The 17,218-nt window shown below is 39.5% G+C and overlaps 1 protein-coding gene across 7 annotated transcripts in view; it reads left to right on the top strand.

Moving 5' to 3' along the window:
* ppp1r9a (protein phosphatase 1, regulatory subunit 9A) overlaps positions 1–17,218 on the top strand; it is a 51,109-nt gene extending 33,891 nt beyond the window's left edge. For 3 of the 7 annotated variants that reach the window (XM_028036607.1, XM_028036606.1, XM_028036608.1), the window contains exons 6-20: positions 1,545–1,680; positions 4,374–4,523; positions 5,611–5,664; positions 6,328–6,557; positions 7,645–7,741; positions 8,769–8,904; positions 10,450–10,529; positions 11,125–11,215; positions 11,306–11,363; positions 11,786–11,834; positions 12,077–12,121; positions 13,784–13,906; positions 14,086–14,109; positions 14,439–14,621; positions 15,815–17,218. In XM_028036607.1, coding sequence (XP_027892408.1) covers positions 1,545–1,680; positions 4,374–4,523; positions 5,611–5,664; positions 6,328–6,557; positions 7,645–7,741; positions 8,769–8,904; positions 10,450–10,529; positions 11,125–11,215; positions 11,306–11,363; positions 11,786–11,834; positions 12,077–12,121; positions 13,784–13,906; positions 14,086–14,109; positions 14,439–14,621; positions 15,815–15,997 — 1,639 coding nt within the window. In that variant the 3' untranslated portion in view covers positions 15,998–17,218. The remainder of the gene's footprint in view (positions 1–1,544; positions 1,681–4,373; positions 4,524–5,610; positions 5,665–6,327; positions 6,558–7,644; positions 7,742–8,768; positions 8,905–10,449; positions 10,530–11,124; positions 11,216–11,305; positions 11,364–11,785; positions 11,835–12,076; positions 12,122–13,783; positions 13,907–14,085; positions 14,110–14,438; positions 14,622–15,814) is intronic. The other 4 variants (XM_028036610.1, XM_028036611.1, XM_028036612.1 and 1 more) reach the window with 4 other exon arrangements.

Here is a 17,218-nt window from a genome sequence, read left to right as displayed (position 1 = left end):
GTGCCTCTCTGCTCTCTACCAGCCCTTAGAAATATCTGAACAAGCTCGGGGGAAAGGAATTCACTTGATTGGGTCCTATCTTGAATCCACTTTCCTTTCTCCCTCTCTCACGCGCACAGATTGGACCTCGCTCACACATGCACACGGACACTTGGACCCTGCTGTCTTCAACATTTGCTTTAATTATTGGCCTATTATGTTAGCTGCAAGGAGAGAAAAGAAAATTGGAGATAATGACATTTTTCGCCTGATTTGCAGAAACAACGCATGCGGTGAATCAAAAGGTTTAAGCTGAGGAACATGCGACTTCCTACAATCTGGGAGCCAAAACCCAAACTTTAGAAGGGTCGCTCTTTTTCATATTGAAGATTTGAGTAGGATATTTTTTGTGTCCCTACAGAGGCACAGTCTGTTTTTTTTTCTTCTTCCTTTGGTTTAAATCCCTGCCAGGCTAATAGCTGGCTGCACTGCTGTGCTGACTGGCTTTGCACATTATTATGCACATCCAGTCCCCTAGCCTTGCCCTGATACGTCAGCAAATATCGCTGTCATTGCTATTCGGCTTTGGGCCTCTGTTTCTCTCTCGCTGACTGCTGTTGTTGCCTTGCCTCCCTGTACAAAAACACCGCACGATCCAGGTCACCGGCACTCGACATGCGCGTCTCCTTACATATTCACGGGAAACACTATCAGAAATTGTCGAATGTATCTCTAGTGTTTCCTTGTTTAGCTAAAAGGAGCTGAGTTACAGCTACTGATCAGGTAGATCAAACTCAACTTAGATAATATTTATCCCCTATACGACAGTATTTCAAGATCACATTTTCCATTTTGTTTTGCTTTTATTTTTTGCTCTAAATTCTTACATAATCAAGATAAAATCTAAAACAATAATCCACACCTGCCTATCGTGACATCACGCAAGGTATATGGTATGGTTATTTTGAAATGTATAATTTTCTTGTCTGTTCTTTTTAGAGAACCAACATTATATTATATTATATTATATTATATTATATTATATTATATTATATTATATTATATTATATTGGTGGGTGTTTGTTGTATTGTTTATCAATTATTGTGATAAATTTCTTTCTTATATGAAAATGTAGCTTTATTATCACAATAAATAATAAAAGTAATGACATCTAACCCCCCAAAACTGTCCATATTGTCAGAATGGTCAATGAAAACATCAATAAATATTAATTAATTTGAAAATAGGGTTAAATACAGTTACCGTGGGCATTCTGGTGATACCAATCAAACTGCGTTTTGTGATTGCTGTCCTAAAGAAGCCTGTTGCAAATTTTTGAAGAGCAATGTCTAACTTTGCGGCGCTATGATTGCTGTGTCGTGTTGTCACTGCCATACATTTAACAACAAGAGAAGTACTAAGTAGTTCTTATCGTCACTTTTACCGTTATCACAACATTATCACAAAATAATCTGGTAAAACTTTAAGTCCATATCTCCCATTCCATATTATATTGTATCGTATCATATTCTATTATGTTATTTAACAATGCTTGTCCATGCAGCTTTGTGATTGGCCGAGAGCGCCCAGGTCAGCAGAGTGAGGTGGCCACGCTCATCCAGCAGACCTTGGAGCAGGAGAGGAGGCAGAGAGAACTCCTGGAGCAGCAGTATGCCCACTATGACGCAGACGACGACGAGGTAATTACACATATCCTTACCCCATTGGTGTAATGTTGGCATCACATGCACACAGGACTGGGAATCCTAGTTTGGGTCCTGAAAGGCCATTTATTTTAAGTTCACACGCTCCCAACAATTCATGCAAGTGACAGTGTAATGAAAAATGAGGCTTCTGGTTGTCACTCTATGCTAATCAGCTTCTTTCCCGTGACAGCTGGCTTGAAGTATCAGCTTATTAACTCTATAAAACTGACTGACAGTGTAGGCTTTTGATGCTAACATTGAAAAACATGCTCTCTCACAGCCATGCAGACTAAGAGGATGCCCTGAGAGCTGCATCACTCAGCATTTCCCTCTGGTTCTGATGCGTAGTCACAGCACATTTTAATCCTCCAGACACTGAGCTCCTGGCATTGCAACTCATGTTATCTTTGGTTTTGAGCTAAATAGAGACAGTTACACTTTGCATCTGCATGAAATAGATCACTGGAAGAAGCAAAGATCAGTGCAAATGTAAAATGCATGCAGAAGAAAGGCTGTTGTCTAGTCGTGTTTCTGCGTAGTGTTTTATCCATGCAGTGTGAAATCTTTCATTCCCTGGTGGTCGTTGCGTATAAAATGGTTTTGCTTTAAAAATCTCCTTTTCAGGCTGTTGATACTGAATTCAGCACTTCTGTAACTATAGCAAGATATAAATACAAGACTGCCAAGTGTCATTAAAGCTTCATCAATTTGGCTATTAGCAGAAGGCTCACCAAGCTGTGCAGAGTCAGACTTTTGCACCTAGATTACCTCTCTTTACATGTATTTCCCCCTCTCGATATTTCATGATGTTGATGCACAATGGCTTTTAATAAAACAAGTTCAGATTTGTATTAAAGATTTCAATCATTCCTGGCATGAAAAGATGCAGTTCCTTGCGAAAGCATTCATGGTAAAGCTTCTTCGTCGTAAAATGATGAACTTCATTTTGTTTTATTGGAATTTTATGTGATACAAAATAAAACTACAAACAGTACATTATGTATTTTTGATAGCTTTTGGCTAAGGAATAACTTACCCTCTTAACTATCATCCCTAAATAACATATAAGTTGATGATTTCAAGACGAAACCAGTGTCCTTGTGACAATTAAGAGGTTTTTAAAAGGTTAGAATAAATTGTACCTTTTACTGTATATTTACGTCACATTTACTTAAACAAAAACAATCAAAGTCAGAACCAATTGAAAAGCTCCTTCTTCACTTAAAGTATCAGTGTCCAGAGTTTAATTCCATCGTTAGTACGGTATATGGGAATGTAATGTAGGACGATGGCCCTGTAGCCACAAACCAATCAGACTGAGCTCTGTTTATATGAATAGAGGGGATAGGTGCAGGGAAGAGCAGGAAAAGAGACGAGGAGGCAATGTAGGCCAATATAATGAGATCACGAACCGTGCCTGTACAAGAGAAGGACAATCAGAAGGAAAATTTAGCCAACTGTGCACTACTGAGTGTACTATGTCAAGGTTTTTTAAGATTTAGGGTAGCATCACTGGAAAGATTAGTCTCTGTTGGTCATCAGCCAAAAACTGAATCGACCCCTACATTTAGGTTTAATGCACAACAGTCAATGCCAATGTTCATTCATTTACAGGGTATTTTGAGAGGGACACGAAGAAACACAGTAATGGCTTACGTAAATGTCAAATCCAGAGATGCATTTTAGCCATTTGAAAACATGCCCCTCCAGACGTCACTAGTTTTACCTTCTTAGAATCTCTGCACTTGATGTAATATAAAAATCTGACATCCGTATGTGTCAAGAATAACATATCACCACTGCTGACTCATGAAATGTTATTTCATGATTCTTTCACATTATTTTTCAAGCTTCTTTTTTTTACACCAAAGCACACTTCTAAACCATTATGTAACAGGCATTGCAAGCGTAGCTTGTGTGAAACTGAAACAGAGCTGAGTGTAGATTTAGGAAAAACCCTTTTCCATTAGCCCTCAATAAAAAAAAAATAAAAACTCTGGGCACATCACTGTAATGTGATGTGCTGCCCTATGGAGTTCAAAGACTAGCTACATTTATTTCTATGTCTGAAGCAGATTGCAGTTTGTAGATAATGGCAGGTTTAACCTGCAACCTGAATTTAATTTTTGCTTATTTATAGACAAGAACCGTCCATAGCAATGTTCCTTCTTTTAGCTATCAAGTCAAGTCACAATATGGGTCACATTGTTTAGCTTTAACTATGTTACTATTTCAGTGGTTTGTTTAGTGGGGTAGAGTATTGTACCCATATTGTAGGTCAACATCACTTTAGAGTTCCTTTGAAAGTTCCTAATATTCAAAAAAACAAATAATTTCCATTTAGCTTTATATGAAATTTCCCAGTCTTTTATTGATAACAAGGGTTATGAATACATATAATAAATATAATTGGCAAAACTCAGCATCTTAAGTTGTACTTTTCACAAATTTCATTCATGGGATGGAAATCAAAAAAGACTCTTTGAACTTTAAAGGTTGCTAGCTTCTATTTTAGACTAAACGTACAAACCAGGATGCTGTGTGCTCTCCAACAAGTTCTTTGCTTAAAGCTCAATCAATCTTCTGTCAAAGGGCCAAAGAGAGAATTGGGGTTAGTCCTATTTATGTTTGTTGTGTGTAAAGTATTTGACAGATTTTTTTTCTTCTTCTTTTCATTTCTTCTAAAGCAGACGGGGGAGTATGCCACCGATGACGAGGAAACGGGAACAACGGCGGGTGGCGAGAAGAGCATAGAGGTGTTTGATCTGCCGGAAACGGAAGAGATCTTGTCTCCTTCAGAGTTGGACGCCACTAAGCTGTACCAGAAGTTCAGAGAGGTAAACTCGCTTTATACAGTTAAATAAACATCTCTGAAGGCAGTTTGAAGAAGTGACAGGAAGCCATTAATTTTAATTCTTGTTATTGCTTTGTGGATAAATGTTAAGCCAAAGTGAATTGGTTATCGGAAGATTGAATTCAATTAAGCCACAAAAGTTAATAACACGATGCTATTCAGCACCTATTTTTTACTCGGCAGTTTTGTGCTCTTGCCAAGAGAGGCGATCTGCTTACCTTCTCAAATTTCCAGGTGGTTCATGAGTGATTATAGGTGTGAATACAATGATCGCTACTAATGAGCACGTTTAGTTGGCTCTCCCAGGAAAGAACGACGTTGCTCCTCTGCACACTTTCTATCCGAGATCCAAAGACACTAGCGCTACCTCCGAAATGTAAGCTCAACTGAAAAAACTACGGCGATAAAACGGAACATTAATTTATTGTCAGGTAGCGCGTTCGCACTCTTTAGGCTGCTGAGTGGCTGGTAATTTTGATTGATCACTGCACTGCTGTGGCACATTTTCCCCTTTGTGAAGTTCCACAGTGGTTATATAACACGTTTTACAAATGGCTTCAACTGCACGGCAGGCGCTGCTGAGGAGACCGAGAGGAAATAAAATAAAAACCTGCTCTCAGGGTTTTTTGCTTGTTCTTTTGAACCCCTTTACTGTATCTTTGCCCAATTCCTGCAGTGCATTGGTAATTACTTTAATCTTTTTCTGCTGAGCTTAAGTTGCAACATTTTTATTGCAGCGCCATACTTTACACCACCATTTACAAATGCTCCATCTTTACTCCCAATTCTGCTTTCACCCAAATATGCAACTCTGTGCCCATCCAATGTGTTAAAGATTTATATTTTAAGATCTCCCTGCTTTTAATGTTTCACCAGCTTTTTTTTCTCCCCCCGTTCTTTCCTCTGGGATGAAACGTCAAAGTGGGAGCTGGGAGGACAGGGTCGGCCGCCTCTGCCACTCAAACCGGATCGACAGCAGAGAGCCTGCGCAGCCATGCATTTGATTTTCTGACCGCCATCTCTCTCCTCTCTGACGTTTCTCACTTTTGCCCTGCTTGGACTCTCTGCAGCTCCAGATCAAGCACACAGTGACAGAGGCCGAGATCCAGAAGCTCAAAAACAAGGTAGGAGACCGAAACGTTTGTGGGCTCTGTGGAGTAAGATGCTGAGGTTTGTCAAAGTTTTGCTATTTAGATGTGTGAGAAACACACAAATGCAGTTTACTGTGCAGGTCTTTCTCATTCTACACTTTGTTTTTGGTACATTATCTCTTTATTTATTGCTACCAAGCATCCCTTTGGTAAAACTGCGGAAACACAACGTAGTTATTTGGGATTCTCTTCTCTCCCTAAATGCTGAAGTGTGCCGTTATTTCTGCTTTTGCTACTCCACTGAAGGCTTTAGCCCATGCATGTACGCAAATTGATTTCAGTAATTCTTGAATTAATGAGTTGGCAGCTGAAGTGATCGAATAAAGTGGTGCCTGAAAAGCCTATTAAAGTGTAACGATGCTCCATTTTACCATTAAAAGTAAAGTGGTGCTATTTGAGCTTTCAGGTCAGATTTTCTTCCAACTTTGTCTCATTGGTATCGCCTCTCGTAACATTCTGCACATTTTAAATGGCATTTTGCACCATTTTCTTAAACATACCTGTCTTTACTGTGGCAGGAACTTTGATATCCCCTATTCAAGTCACCAACTGTTTCATTATCCTCACAAAATCATTTCAACAGAGAGACTGTTTTGAGTAAATAATGTAAATAATGCTGTTTTTGCCTGCCATCAGTTGGCGTCCGTTGAGAAGGAGAAGCAGCGCTGGGAGAAGGAGAAGAGCCAGCTGAAGGCCAGCATTGAGGAGAACAAGGAGAGGATGCTGAAGCTGGAGAGCTACTGGATCGAGGCGCAGACGCTCTGCCACACCGTCAACGAGCATCTGAAGGAGGCCCAGGCCCAGTACCAGGCTCTGGAGAAGAAATACAACAAGGCCAAGAAACTCATTAAGGACTTCCAGCAGAAGTGAGAGAACACTGAGGAAACTGTTTCTAGATTTAAAACGAGCCGTTTACGGCATCTTTTTGCATCGAGTGAGAATTTTATATAGTTTTTTTTATTCACAATTATTTATTTTGAGTAAATCAGACATGTCTAAATGTACTTAAAGTATTGAAATCTTTCAAAGTGTTTACATTATGGAAAGAAACAAAAATTAGCTTAATGGGACGTTGTTTCATCCCTTTAAAGCAGTCGAAAGGCACAGATTTCCAGCTTCGCCTTATTCATCCATCGTCTTTTGAGAAGCTTAACCTTTGATGAATTTTGAAATGCAACTGGTCTTAGTGAGCTCAGATGTACTAAAGTACTAAAAGCGTTGCATTAATTGATGTTTTGTGGAGCAAAGGGGAATGAAATCCTGACTTAATGTTCGAGCATTTTCAAGGACGTTTTTTTTGTGCTCGGTTATCCGAAACTGTCTCAAACAAATTGAAATTGGAGTCTGAAATCATGCCGGTTTTTGAAATTGGAAATGTGAAGAATCCAGAAAATGGAAAGACGTGTCTAAATCTAAGTACATAAAGTAAGTTTAAAATGAGTACCTCCAGACTTTAAAGGTGCACGGCAAATTTCTAGTTGCATCCCATTTTTGCTGTGAGAACCGCGAGCCCTAGACTACTCGGGCTCGCGGTCTAGTGCACTCAGACCTTCCTGCGCTTCTGTTCCATAATTCTTTCAGTCAGTACCATCAGAACCTCTACTGCTCAGAGCCACCCTGATGGACTCTAATTGGCTCGGCCCCTCCAGGCCAAATGGAAACAAATTGATGAAACAAAACCCTCTGTGCTCGTCTGTGGTGGAAGAAAGCACTGCACAGCAGAGGCACAGAGTTGTCAGAACAACGGCAAAGCAAGCGGAGGGGGAGAAAGACGCCATTCTTCCCTTCGAGAGGCGCACCTCGTTTGTTGTGTGTGATTGTATAATGCCTTGCTGTATTGCTAGTTGCTCTGAAAGCATAATTTGTGTAAAAAGAAAAAAAAAAACAGTTCCTGTTTTCACTTGTTAATACACAGCTCCCGGGCGCTCTGCCATTTGCTTCTTGTACTTTCAGAGAGGTGGAGTTCATCCAGAAGGAGGATGCAGAGAGGAGGCGGCTGGAGGAGGCTGAGAAAGCTCACCTGGCTGAGATCCAGGGACTGCAAGTTAGGGTAACAGGACTATCTTCATCCGTCTTCTCTCATCTCTGTCGCAGAAAATGTCTTCATTTCGATAGAACAAAGCGGTGCGGTATGAAAGTTTGTGTGCATAAATAATTAACAAGCGATGAGTCTCGGTTCCTTTTCATCGTTGCTGTGTGGGTATTTAAAAATGTTTTGTGTAAAACTGATGGAAGGTTCTGTATCAATATATCTGATCAGGTTGCCCACCATGCGATTTTATCACAGTAATAAATACATAACTACTCCAGCTATTCCTATTATGTGTGTGTTGTTTCCTCTTTTCCTGCCCTTGTTTTCTGTCTTTTTTATTTTCTCCACGGCTGAATGGACAGTCACCCTGAATGCCCCCTGTCATTACTCTGCACACTGAATCCATGTCCCTACTGTCCTGCTGCGGCGCATTGTAAATGATGAATATTGAGGATTAGGCCGAGAACAAAAGCTGTTAATCTGTTCAGTGTTTCTAAGCAGTCTGGGGGGGGAAACAAAGTCTGGAATTTATTTAAATTATTTTCAACTCTTGAGTGTGGAAAAGTCTTTGCGTTTCCAGGCTATTTTTACTCTCCCGCTTTCTAAAAGTTCAGTCCATCCATTCATGTCTGTAGGTCCGTCCATAAAACCAATTTTTTTTTCTGTTGGTTTGTCCGTCTATCTGTCCTCACAGCCACCCAACTATTTTTTTCATCTATTTTATCTGTCTGTTTATCCTTCCCTCTTGTGTTTTTTGCACGTTCACCACTTTACAGACATGTCAAAAATATATCCAGAGTGAACTTCTTAGTGAATTCTTGAAAATCTGACTAAAAATAGAAGAACGGGTGAAATGTAGGTCTTGTAATGTGGAATTCTGGAAGAAAAAGGAGTTTAAGATAAAACGTGAGCCCAGCTTATCCTCTGCAACCAATTTCAAACCAATAAAAACCCGAGTAACGTTTATTTCGGAGCTCCAAGGACGCTATTTTGACTGGTAAATGCCCGCAGATTACTAACATTGATCGGTGCCTCTCTCCTACAGATTGCAGCATTGGAGTCTGAGTTAATGCAGCTGATGAAGCAGAATGGCATCCAGGTCAACAACAACAACAGCAACAGTTCTGAGAGGCTCAGCGCTCAGCAGCACAGCCCGAGCGGAGCTGCAGCTCAACCTAGAGGTCTTTATGGGAGGGCACTGGTTTCCACTACATTTTACTGCTTTTTTTCCCTCTCTGTGCACCACTTCTGTCTTTGAGTGCACAACGTAAGCATTTCAAGCTACTCCAGTGTTCTCAGAACAGTGTTCTGCTGTGAAGGAGCGATACTTTCTTCCTGTTTTTGTCAGTAGTAATGGAGGATTTTAGAATGTATTTTAGACAGGGATGTCTAAAATAACTTTTAAGTTCCTGCATCCTTAAAATGCAGCTTCAGCGTGAGTTTAGCTAGCTTAAAAAAGATATCAAATTTCTGACGAGTCATCTGGAACATGCATAGTTTTATCAATTGTTTGTTAGGATGTGTCTGTGTGTTTGATTTGACAGATTCAGCTACAGGGTTCAGTAATCCTGCTTTTTTTTTTACCCCAACTTATTGTGTTTTCATGTTAGCTAAAGCATTTGGCTAACGTGTTTATTCTCTATTTTGATGTAATTCTGTTCACTATATAACTCTGTCTGAACACCAGGTTTTTGCAATGTAAAAAAACAATATATATAAAAGGATTACTATTGTCTAACTTTTTCCACCTTTAGCACAAACTAATTCATGCTCCTGGCAAATGAAGACTTTAAATTCTTTACGTTAAACCAAGAGGTTTGTCTTTAGCAGAATGAGGCACATTTCTCCACAGATAAGGCCACTCCAAAAAATTTATATTATGTTCAGTTGGGAAAAAAAACAGTTGATAAAAGAAAAAGATATTTTACTGAACTAAAATCCTCTTAAATCTCGTAGAAGCATATTTTGATGTGACGACGACACATTTAAACTATTGGCCACAATTTGTGACTGTAAATTTAAAATAGGCAAGACAGAATATCTAGTTAGTTGTTTCTCAGTGAAATGGAAAGTGATTTTTTTTCTGTTATCCTGTAACACATCCGCTGTAACTCCAGTGTAGCAACTCGACGTTGCACGTTTTAGCAGACCAGATATCCGCCTTCGGTACTCAGACGGCGCACGGCGGGCATTTGGTGCCGGCCTTATACCAAACGCGAACACACGTCCAACCCCTGACCTAAATCTCACTTTAAAACTTCCCGCCAACCAAAACTATGGTGTAATCCACGTTTAAGCACATCTGTCCGACTTTGTTCTCCTCGAGTCTCTTTAAGCTCCGCTGGCTTTGTTTCAGTGGTTACATCTGTCATAACAGAGTCGGCTCTAAGAAGTGCCACGTCTGATGGTGTTAGAGCGATTGGATCTGAGCCGATACGAACCATGCAGCATTCTGCAGCGTTAAAACAAAGGAGGATAGAGCCGGAATGTGACAAAAAGAAAAAGACGGCCTCTGTTGGCACGTGTGCTAGCACTTAGGGGATCAGTAGACTAAAGAATTATTTGAAACTTTGTTAATAATTCCAATGAAGGTTTTGCGGCTTAACTAAGCTGACATGTTCTTTAGTGACATGAAAGTTTCCCGCTTCAATAATGCATCAACCTGGTGGGCAGAAGCCTTTCATAAGAAAATCACTGTTTTCACTCTGTTTTTGTTGCTACTCTAGAAGTTGACGAAGGATCCTCCCACTCACCCAGCATAAAGACAGGCTGCACCGGAGACGGCATCAGTTTCCAAGAGGGACAGGTTTGTATAAGCAAACGCTGTCATTTGTCCTCACCATCGTCGCAAGAGAATTGATCCACCAAATGATCCACAGCAATTCTCTCTGCTGAATTGCTGCACGTCTGTGTCTGTTGTCTCTTATTAGAATAATTTCTGTGTATGAATTTGCTGCTTTAATGAAGTGTCTGATGCTGTCGCAGCTTACTGCCCTGCCCAGCGGGATAATAACATCAGCAGTGAGGGTTTTTATTTATTTATTTATTTTTTCTGGATGCTGGCCACTCATGTGGCTAAAGCTGTCACTTAACTCAGCTAGACCAGGAAGGAGTCCAGATTAAGGGAACAAGTGGAGATGAAAACTGGCAGAAACAGAAAAGCAAAGGCGCCTACATAGAGAAAAAAAAAGAGAGGACAAGAAATTGGACTTGGGAGGGGGAAAGTATGTCAAGGGACTTCTGTCAGATTAGTGTGCAGCCCTAGTTGTTTGGATCAGATGGTGCATATTTACACTTTTCTTTCCATGTGTTTTTTGTACCAACCATCACTATTTTCTCCATTTAGCCTTATTTCATTATTCTTAAGTGACCTACTTCTGTCTTTATTGGTGTGTCTTCAGATTTCTGAGGCTCTTGGTAGTCCAGCACGTAGTTGCTTTGGATCGGTTCGCTGCGATTCGAAAGACGGTTCCCCCAGAAAAACACAACATGGTCGGTACATCTGCTGTACATTTACTGGCATACTTCTCTTGGGTGTCCCAATATTTGTTTTTTTCTCATTTCAATATACATTTTTTGCAGGTTCTCAGTCAGTTGGAGAGTCAAGCCTGGACGAACACAGACAAGCTCCAGACCCTGGGTAAAACAAACAATAAGACTGCTTCATAATTTTCCTATTACCCTTTATTATCGCAGAAAACAAAATAATCAATCAGGTTAGTGTTTTTAGGAAAGTCAAAGCAAGCAAAAAGTGCAGTTGGAAAATCTGGTTCAGGAGAGAGTTGGGGAGAAAAACATCGACCAAGGAGATGTTTGGTCTCCTTGATGTTTGATCAGCAGCAGAGACCTGAAACTTCATGAGGACTCATGTTGAACATATATGGCAACTAAGAAATTAGCAAATAAAAAACAACTGCTGAGGGACAACAGGAAATTAAACAGAAAGCAGATTGAGCAGAGTAAAAACTATGAAGAAATGTATACAAACCCTGAGGTGATTTGCATTGTGGCAGCTGTTTAATATTTCTGTAAATCCATCTAGTATTGTTGTTTCTCTTCCAGTTCCACAGAACCGTCAGCAGATGGCAGTGTGCCGAAACCAAAGGATAAGGTAAATTAGCTTTCCTCTGTGCTACGGAAACGATGAATCGCTTTCAAGCAGCCGTGCAAAAAGGACATTACAAAACTATTTTTATTTGTGATATTATTAATTTAACAAAAAGAGGCCTCTTTAGTTTTTCTAAAACTACCTTAGTCTATATTTGTAAGCCAAAATTACAGCAGCTCTGCACACGTATGGTGAAAAATCATTTTATTTTTGCACTAATGCACTGTTTTATGTCTGTTAAATAGGGCTCACTTACATGGCCCCAGTTCTTCTCCTACTCATATTATGTGGTATTGTATAGGATCATGATTTGTTATTTATATCCCTGTCCACTTAAAACGGGAATAAGATGTTTCTCTGTGGGGTAAATCAGAGACGAATCATTGCATAACCTTAAACGAATCATTATCTACAAACAGAATCAGTTATTAACTCTTTGATTTTGCTCATTGTATTTTTATTTTATTTTTTTGCATGTGGGACTTTGCAACAAAACGATTTCTATCGGATCTGAATAATATAATATTAATGAAGGAGATTACGTTTTTGATCCTGAACAACCACTGTCCTTTTCTCTCTCTTTCTGTCTCTCTGAGGACGAGCTCATCTGAAGATGAGTGTAAATCAGAAGATAAATCAAAGCAGAACTTATGTGCACATGAGAAGCTTTTAGGTGAAGATTTAACTTTCAGAGCTGAGAGTCTTAGCCCGGGAGATTAGTCTGACTTTTAGCTCAAACACTGCCAGGGCTCAAATAATCCTTCTAAGCTGCTGAAGACAAAATCATTTTATTACATTTGATCATGACAGACTTTGAAATCTGCTCTCAGTTCAGGACTAATATCAATCCCAGGATTGAACAAAACCATTAAAATTTTCAGGCTTTGTCTAATGATATGATGATGTGTCATTTTTCTTTATAATAGTTTGCTTTCTCTCCTAAAAAAAACCCCAACATATAATCATGTTTATTTTCAGGGCCTTGCGAATACCCATAGTTCTTGAGCTTTTCCACATTTTGTCAGGTGGCAAACTCGATATTGTTTAAATAAATTGTGTGCTATAGATGTACACAAAGTAATGCTAAACTAGGAATTGGAATGAAAATAAGAACTGGTTCACATTTTTTGTGTGTGGGTGTTATACATACACTTTTTGAGGCGTGTCTCTGTCAGCTTTGCAGCTCTGGAGACTGAATGTTCTGTCAGTTCTTTAAAAAAAGAGGAAAAGTTCAACCTGCGTCAGGTGGGATAAAGAAAGTCTGTAAACAGTCTTGCCACACATTTTCAGTTGGATTTAGGTCTAGACTTTGACTGGGCCATTCAATCGGGATCATTTTTTTGCAGGAAGGCAAACCTTGTCTCCTTTCCAGCCTCTCACAGCCATCAGCTTGTATTTGTAATGCATAAGGTTAAAAATCCCTACATAAATAAACTATTCAACGACAATGAAATAGAATATTTAGAAGCATAAACAAACAAAGAAGTTATTTTTCTTCTCCTTTGCAAATGATGCCCTATTTTGTGATGGTCTATAAAGCAAAATAAAATATACTTTGTGGTTTATTTGCTGTTGTGATGTGACCAACTGTTCAATGGGATGTGAATATTTTAGCAGAGCACTGTGGCGACACATGCAACAATCTGAATTTATTTGTACTTTCAGTTCATTTAAGAACCTTTCATCAGAAGACAATTGTATATCACCTGATATGCAGTTATTGCACTGATTTACTCACTCCTCATTTCCTCTCTTTACTCAAGAAATACACCCAGCTGCTCACCCTTGATTTGACTATCCACTCACTAATGATACATTGAGTTACTTTACACCAACAGCACTGCACCGAACCATCAGTAAAGCTAAAGTACTCCAGTTAATCAGCTAAATTCTGTCTCAAAGCCAGTTGGCTCCCATTGCAAAACTCACTAAGTGCAATTCTGACTATACAGGCGCCAACCGTTGGCGACGGCCTGAGCGCCAGCAGCAGCAGCAGCTCGGTGGAGATCAGTGGTCTGCTCAGCGCCACCAGGGTGTCGGGGCGCTCACACACCCCAGTGCTGTCCTCGGAAGAGGTAAAAAAAAAAATACACTAGGAAAATACTCTCTTCCTCTTAGGAGGGAGATTGTGATTGTGTTTTTTGTTTTTTTTTTTAGATATTCTACTGTTTTTGCAGTTTAAGCTAACTCGTTTCTGCTCTGTTAACAATATGAGTCATCTTTTTTTTCTTTTTTTTTCTGCTGCAATGTTCAGAGTCTGGATATGATAGATGATGAGGTGAGACTAAAGCTGCCGGCCTGTAGAGCTCGTGTGTGTATTGTGTCCATATTGTGCTTGAACTACTTTTTTTGTGCGTGCGTGTTGTGTTTTGTGTTTTGCTGTCGTCGGAAAACGAGGACCTTTTATGCATGTTTCTGACAGATTTCCACTTTAAAGAAATCTTATACTTGAAAAATCCATTGTTTCACAGAGCATGACAACAATTAGTCAGTCAGTTCACTGTTAATTTAACTGCTGCTTATTTCATCTGGACTCATTTTGAAACCCATTTTGGTAAATGTATCTTTTTGCATCTAATGTGCTTCTATATCATGTGAAATGTTAAGATTTTAGATGAAGCGCAGCCTTTGAAGCAGCACCAGTGGCAGAGCCGCAGCATTACGGACTGGACCTCGCAGCAAGTGGCGCGCTGGCTCACAGGCCTCAATTTAGAACACCATATCCCAGAATTCACTGCCAAAAACATAGACGGGGAGCAGCTGCTGCAGCTGGATAGTGCTGAACTCAAGGTGACTTTGTGTTTCTGGCCTAAAAGAAAATGTTGACAGGAAATGTAAATGCATCAGTAGTATGAGAATAATAAAATATCAAATGAGTTCATGTCCATTTCAGTCCCAAAGCAGTTTTATTCCAGAAAGAAGTTTACATGCACTCATTATAGGTAGGATTATTATTCAGGTTTGGTGCATTTATTGTAAATTTGTCTAATAGGGACAAGGGTCAACATGACACACATGAAGCCTGACAAATATTTTGATCGATATGTAACACATTCCAAGGCAGATAATTGTATCCATCAATAAACTTTTGGCATATTTCTGGAGGAATTGATATTCGTCCCTAAACTATCTGTAATGTATGTTTGGCATAAAAATGTTGGAGTGTGTTCAAATATAACCTCTGATTTGAATTCAAATGGAAGAAGTTGGGGAATCTGTGTCATATTTGTATCTGGAATTTTAGTTTAATTTCTGTTTATGTTTTGATCATTTCATTATTTCCATATTTTTTTGTCATTTAGTAGTTTATTCCTTGTGCGCGTTAATTTATTCTTATTGTTTATGCTTTGGATTTATTTCCGTAGAATGGTACCTCTTTTTGTTTACTGTTCATATTAGTTTCAGGTTTTCCCCTAATGTTCCCCCTTCCCCAGCTGCATCCACTCACCTGTAATTAGCTCTTTTGTTCCCTTTTATCATTTCCACCTCTCTATATTTAAGCTCCTCTCCCCCATTTGAAGACACATTTGAATTCTTCGACATAACTTTCTTCTTTTTTCTTTTTTTAAAATTGATGAACAATGCTAAAAGGTTTCTGGAACAGTCTCTCCAAAGCCCCAAAATTAACACTAATAAAAATTTATAAACCATGCATAACTGTTGGGTCCATGCCTGGAAACCAACCAGTTTAAATAAGCTCTACTAATTCTCTCCAGAGCAGTAACAAAGTTATGCCCAAACTTTATTGATGCCACATTTCTTTCGATCGCTGTGCTCTAATAAATAGTTTATGGGGGACAATATATTTATACCCATGTTGGGTGCCTGGAAGCTTCTCAGTACTTATAAACAGGACTTCTCCACAAACAAAATTTAAAAAAAAAAAACATTTTGATTAAGCTGTATTAAAAGAACTGACAATCTCAGGCTAAAACAAAATAAAACAATGTGTTTTTTTTTGTTTTGTTTTGGGTTTTTTTTAGACTCTTGGTGTGACTTCTTCCCAGGACCGCTCCCTGATCAAGAAAAAGATCAAAGACCTCAAAGTTCTGATGGAGAAGGCCCGGCGCAACCAGGAGAAAGTGGAGAAACAACGCGAGAAGAAACGGAAGAAAGAGCTGGAGCAGCAGCAGAAAGATGCATGCAAAGAAACCTCCACGGAGTGAAAAGAACCCGACCTCCTGTTGTTGAACTGTAGCGCCACACGGAGTAGCATCTCGCGGAGCAGAAGGTCAGCAGGTCCCTCGTTGAAACCCAGCGGGACGCCTGCTCTGTAGTTCTCAAAGTTGGAACTCCACAGCTGACCGTCAGAAGGGGCTGAGTGACCTATTCCCCTGGCATACCAAAACTAAAACTAGCTTTTGGTTGGTGGAATCCTGTTCATCATTTTCCCAGTCCCCCCCCCCATCTCCTGTCCATCCTGTAATTTTACCCTTTTTGACGAGTTATTAAGTTCTATTTATTTTGCTGTTTATAGCTGTAAATTGGGTTTTATTTATTCATATCCAGAGTCAATCTGTGATGAAGTTCATCTCATCTTCCTCCCATATCATCATAGACAAAACACATGCTCATGTACAGTGATAAACACAAATACAGATACGTCTAACGTGCCATTTTAATAGACTTGTGAAAACCTAAATGAGCAGAATCTACTGTTTTTGTGAAGCGGGTCAGGTCTGCGAGGTAGATTTTAAAAGGACATCCCTCATCTCCCCCCACTGGGTGTCTCCATGACGCTTATTTCTTCCACCCAAGGAAGCAGAACAGAGAGAGAAGAAGATCTGTTGGAGAACACTGGAAGTGCAAACACTGAAAATGTTGACTTTATACATCAAAAAGCAGCTTGACTGATAAAAGACGTACTGTATTCACCGGGCTGCGTTTGTAAGTGATTTTCAGGTACTGTGCAAGCAGTGAATTTGTAACCTAACCTAATCCTCAAGAAGCTCATTTACTGAAACGTCCTACTCATATGCATAATGTTGCTCCGACTCCACTAATAACTTGCTTTTGACCTCCTTTTGTAAGTCGGTAATAAAGTTAAACCCCGCTGCTGCCTTTAGACATGCTAGAGTAGTTGAATACTTCCTGAGCTCTACCTGCTTCTGTGTGCGTGTCGAAACAAATGCTAAGCTAATTCTCTTATATTCTTTCTTGTTGTTCTTTTTGATAATTCACATGCAAACATCATGCCTGACGCTGTAATGTTACACTGGAAATCCACATTGATTAGAGATGTACCGATTAGACTTGTTGGCCAATTTCAGATGTCCAGTTTTTCTAAAGCTTGATCAATCAATACCAAATTTAGCTGTATTAAAATCTGAAAATGTAACAGCATTTTAAAATGTTTGATAAAGCTTCGATAATGTTAGCCACCATAA

This window comes from Xiphophorus couchianus, chromosome 13 (assembly GCF_001444195.1).
Source record: "Xiphophorus couchianus chromosome 13, X_couchianus-1.0, whole genome shotgun sequence".
NCBI classification, from domain to species: Eukaryota; Metazoa; Chordata; class Actinopteri; order Cyprinodontiformes; family Poeciliidae; genus Xiphophorus; species Xiphophorus couchianus.
Note: the sequence above shows the minus strand (reverse complement) of the source record. Positions and strands in the feature narration are given on the sequence as shown.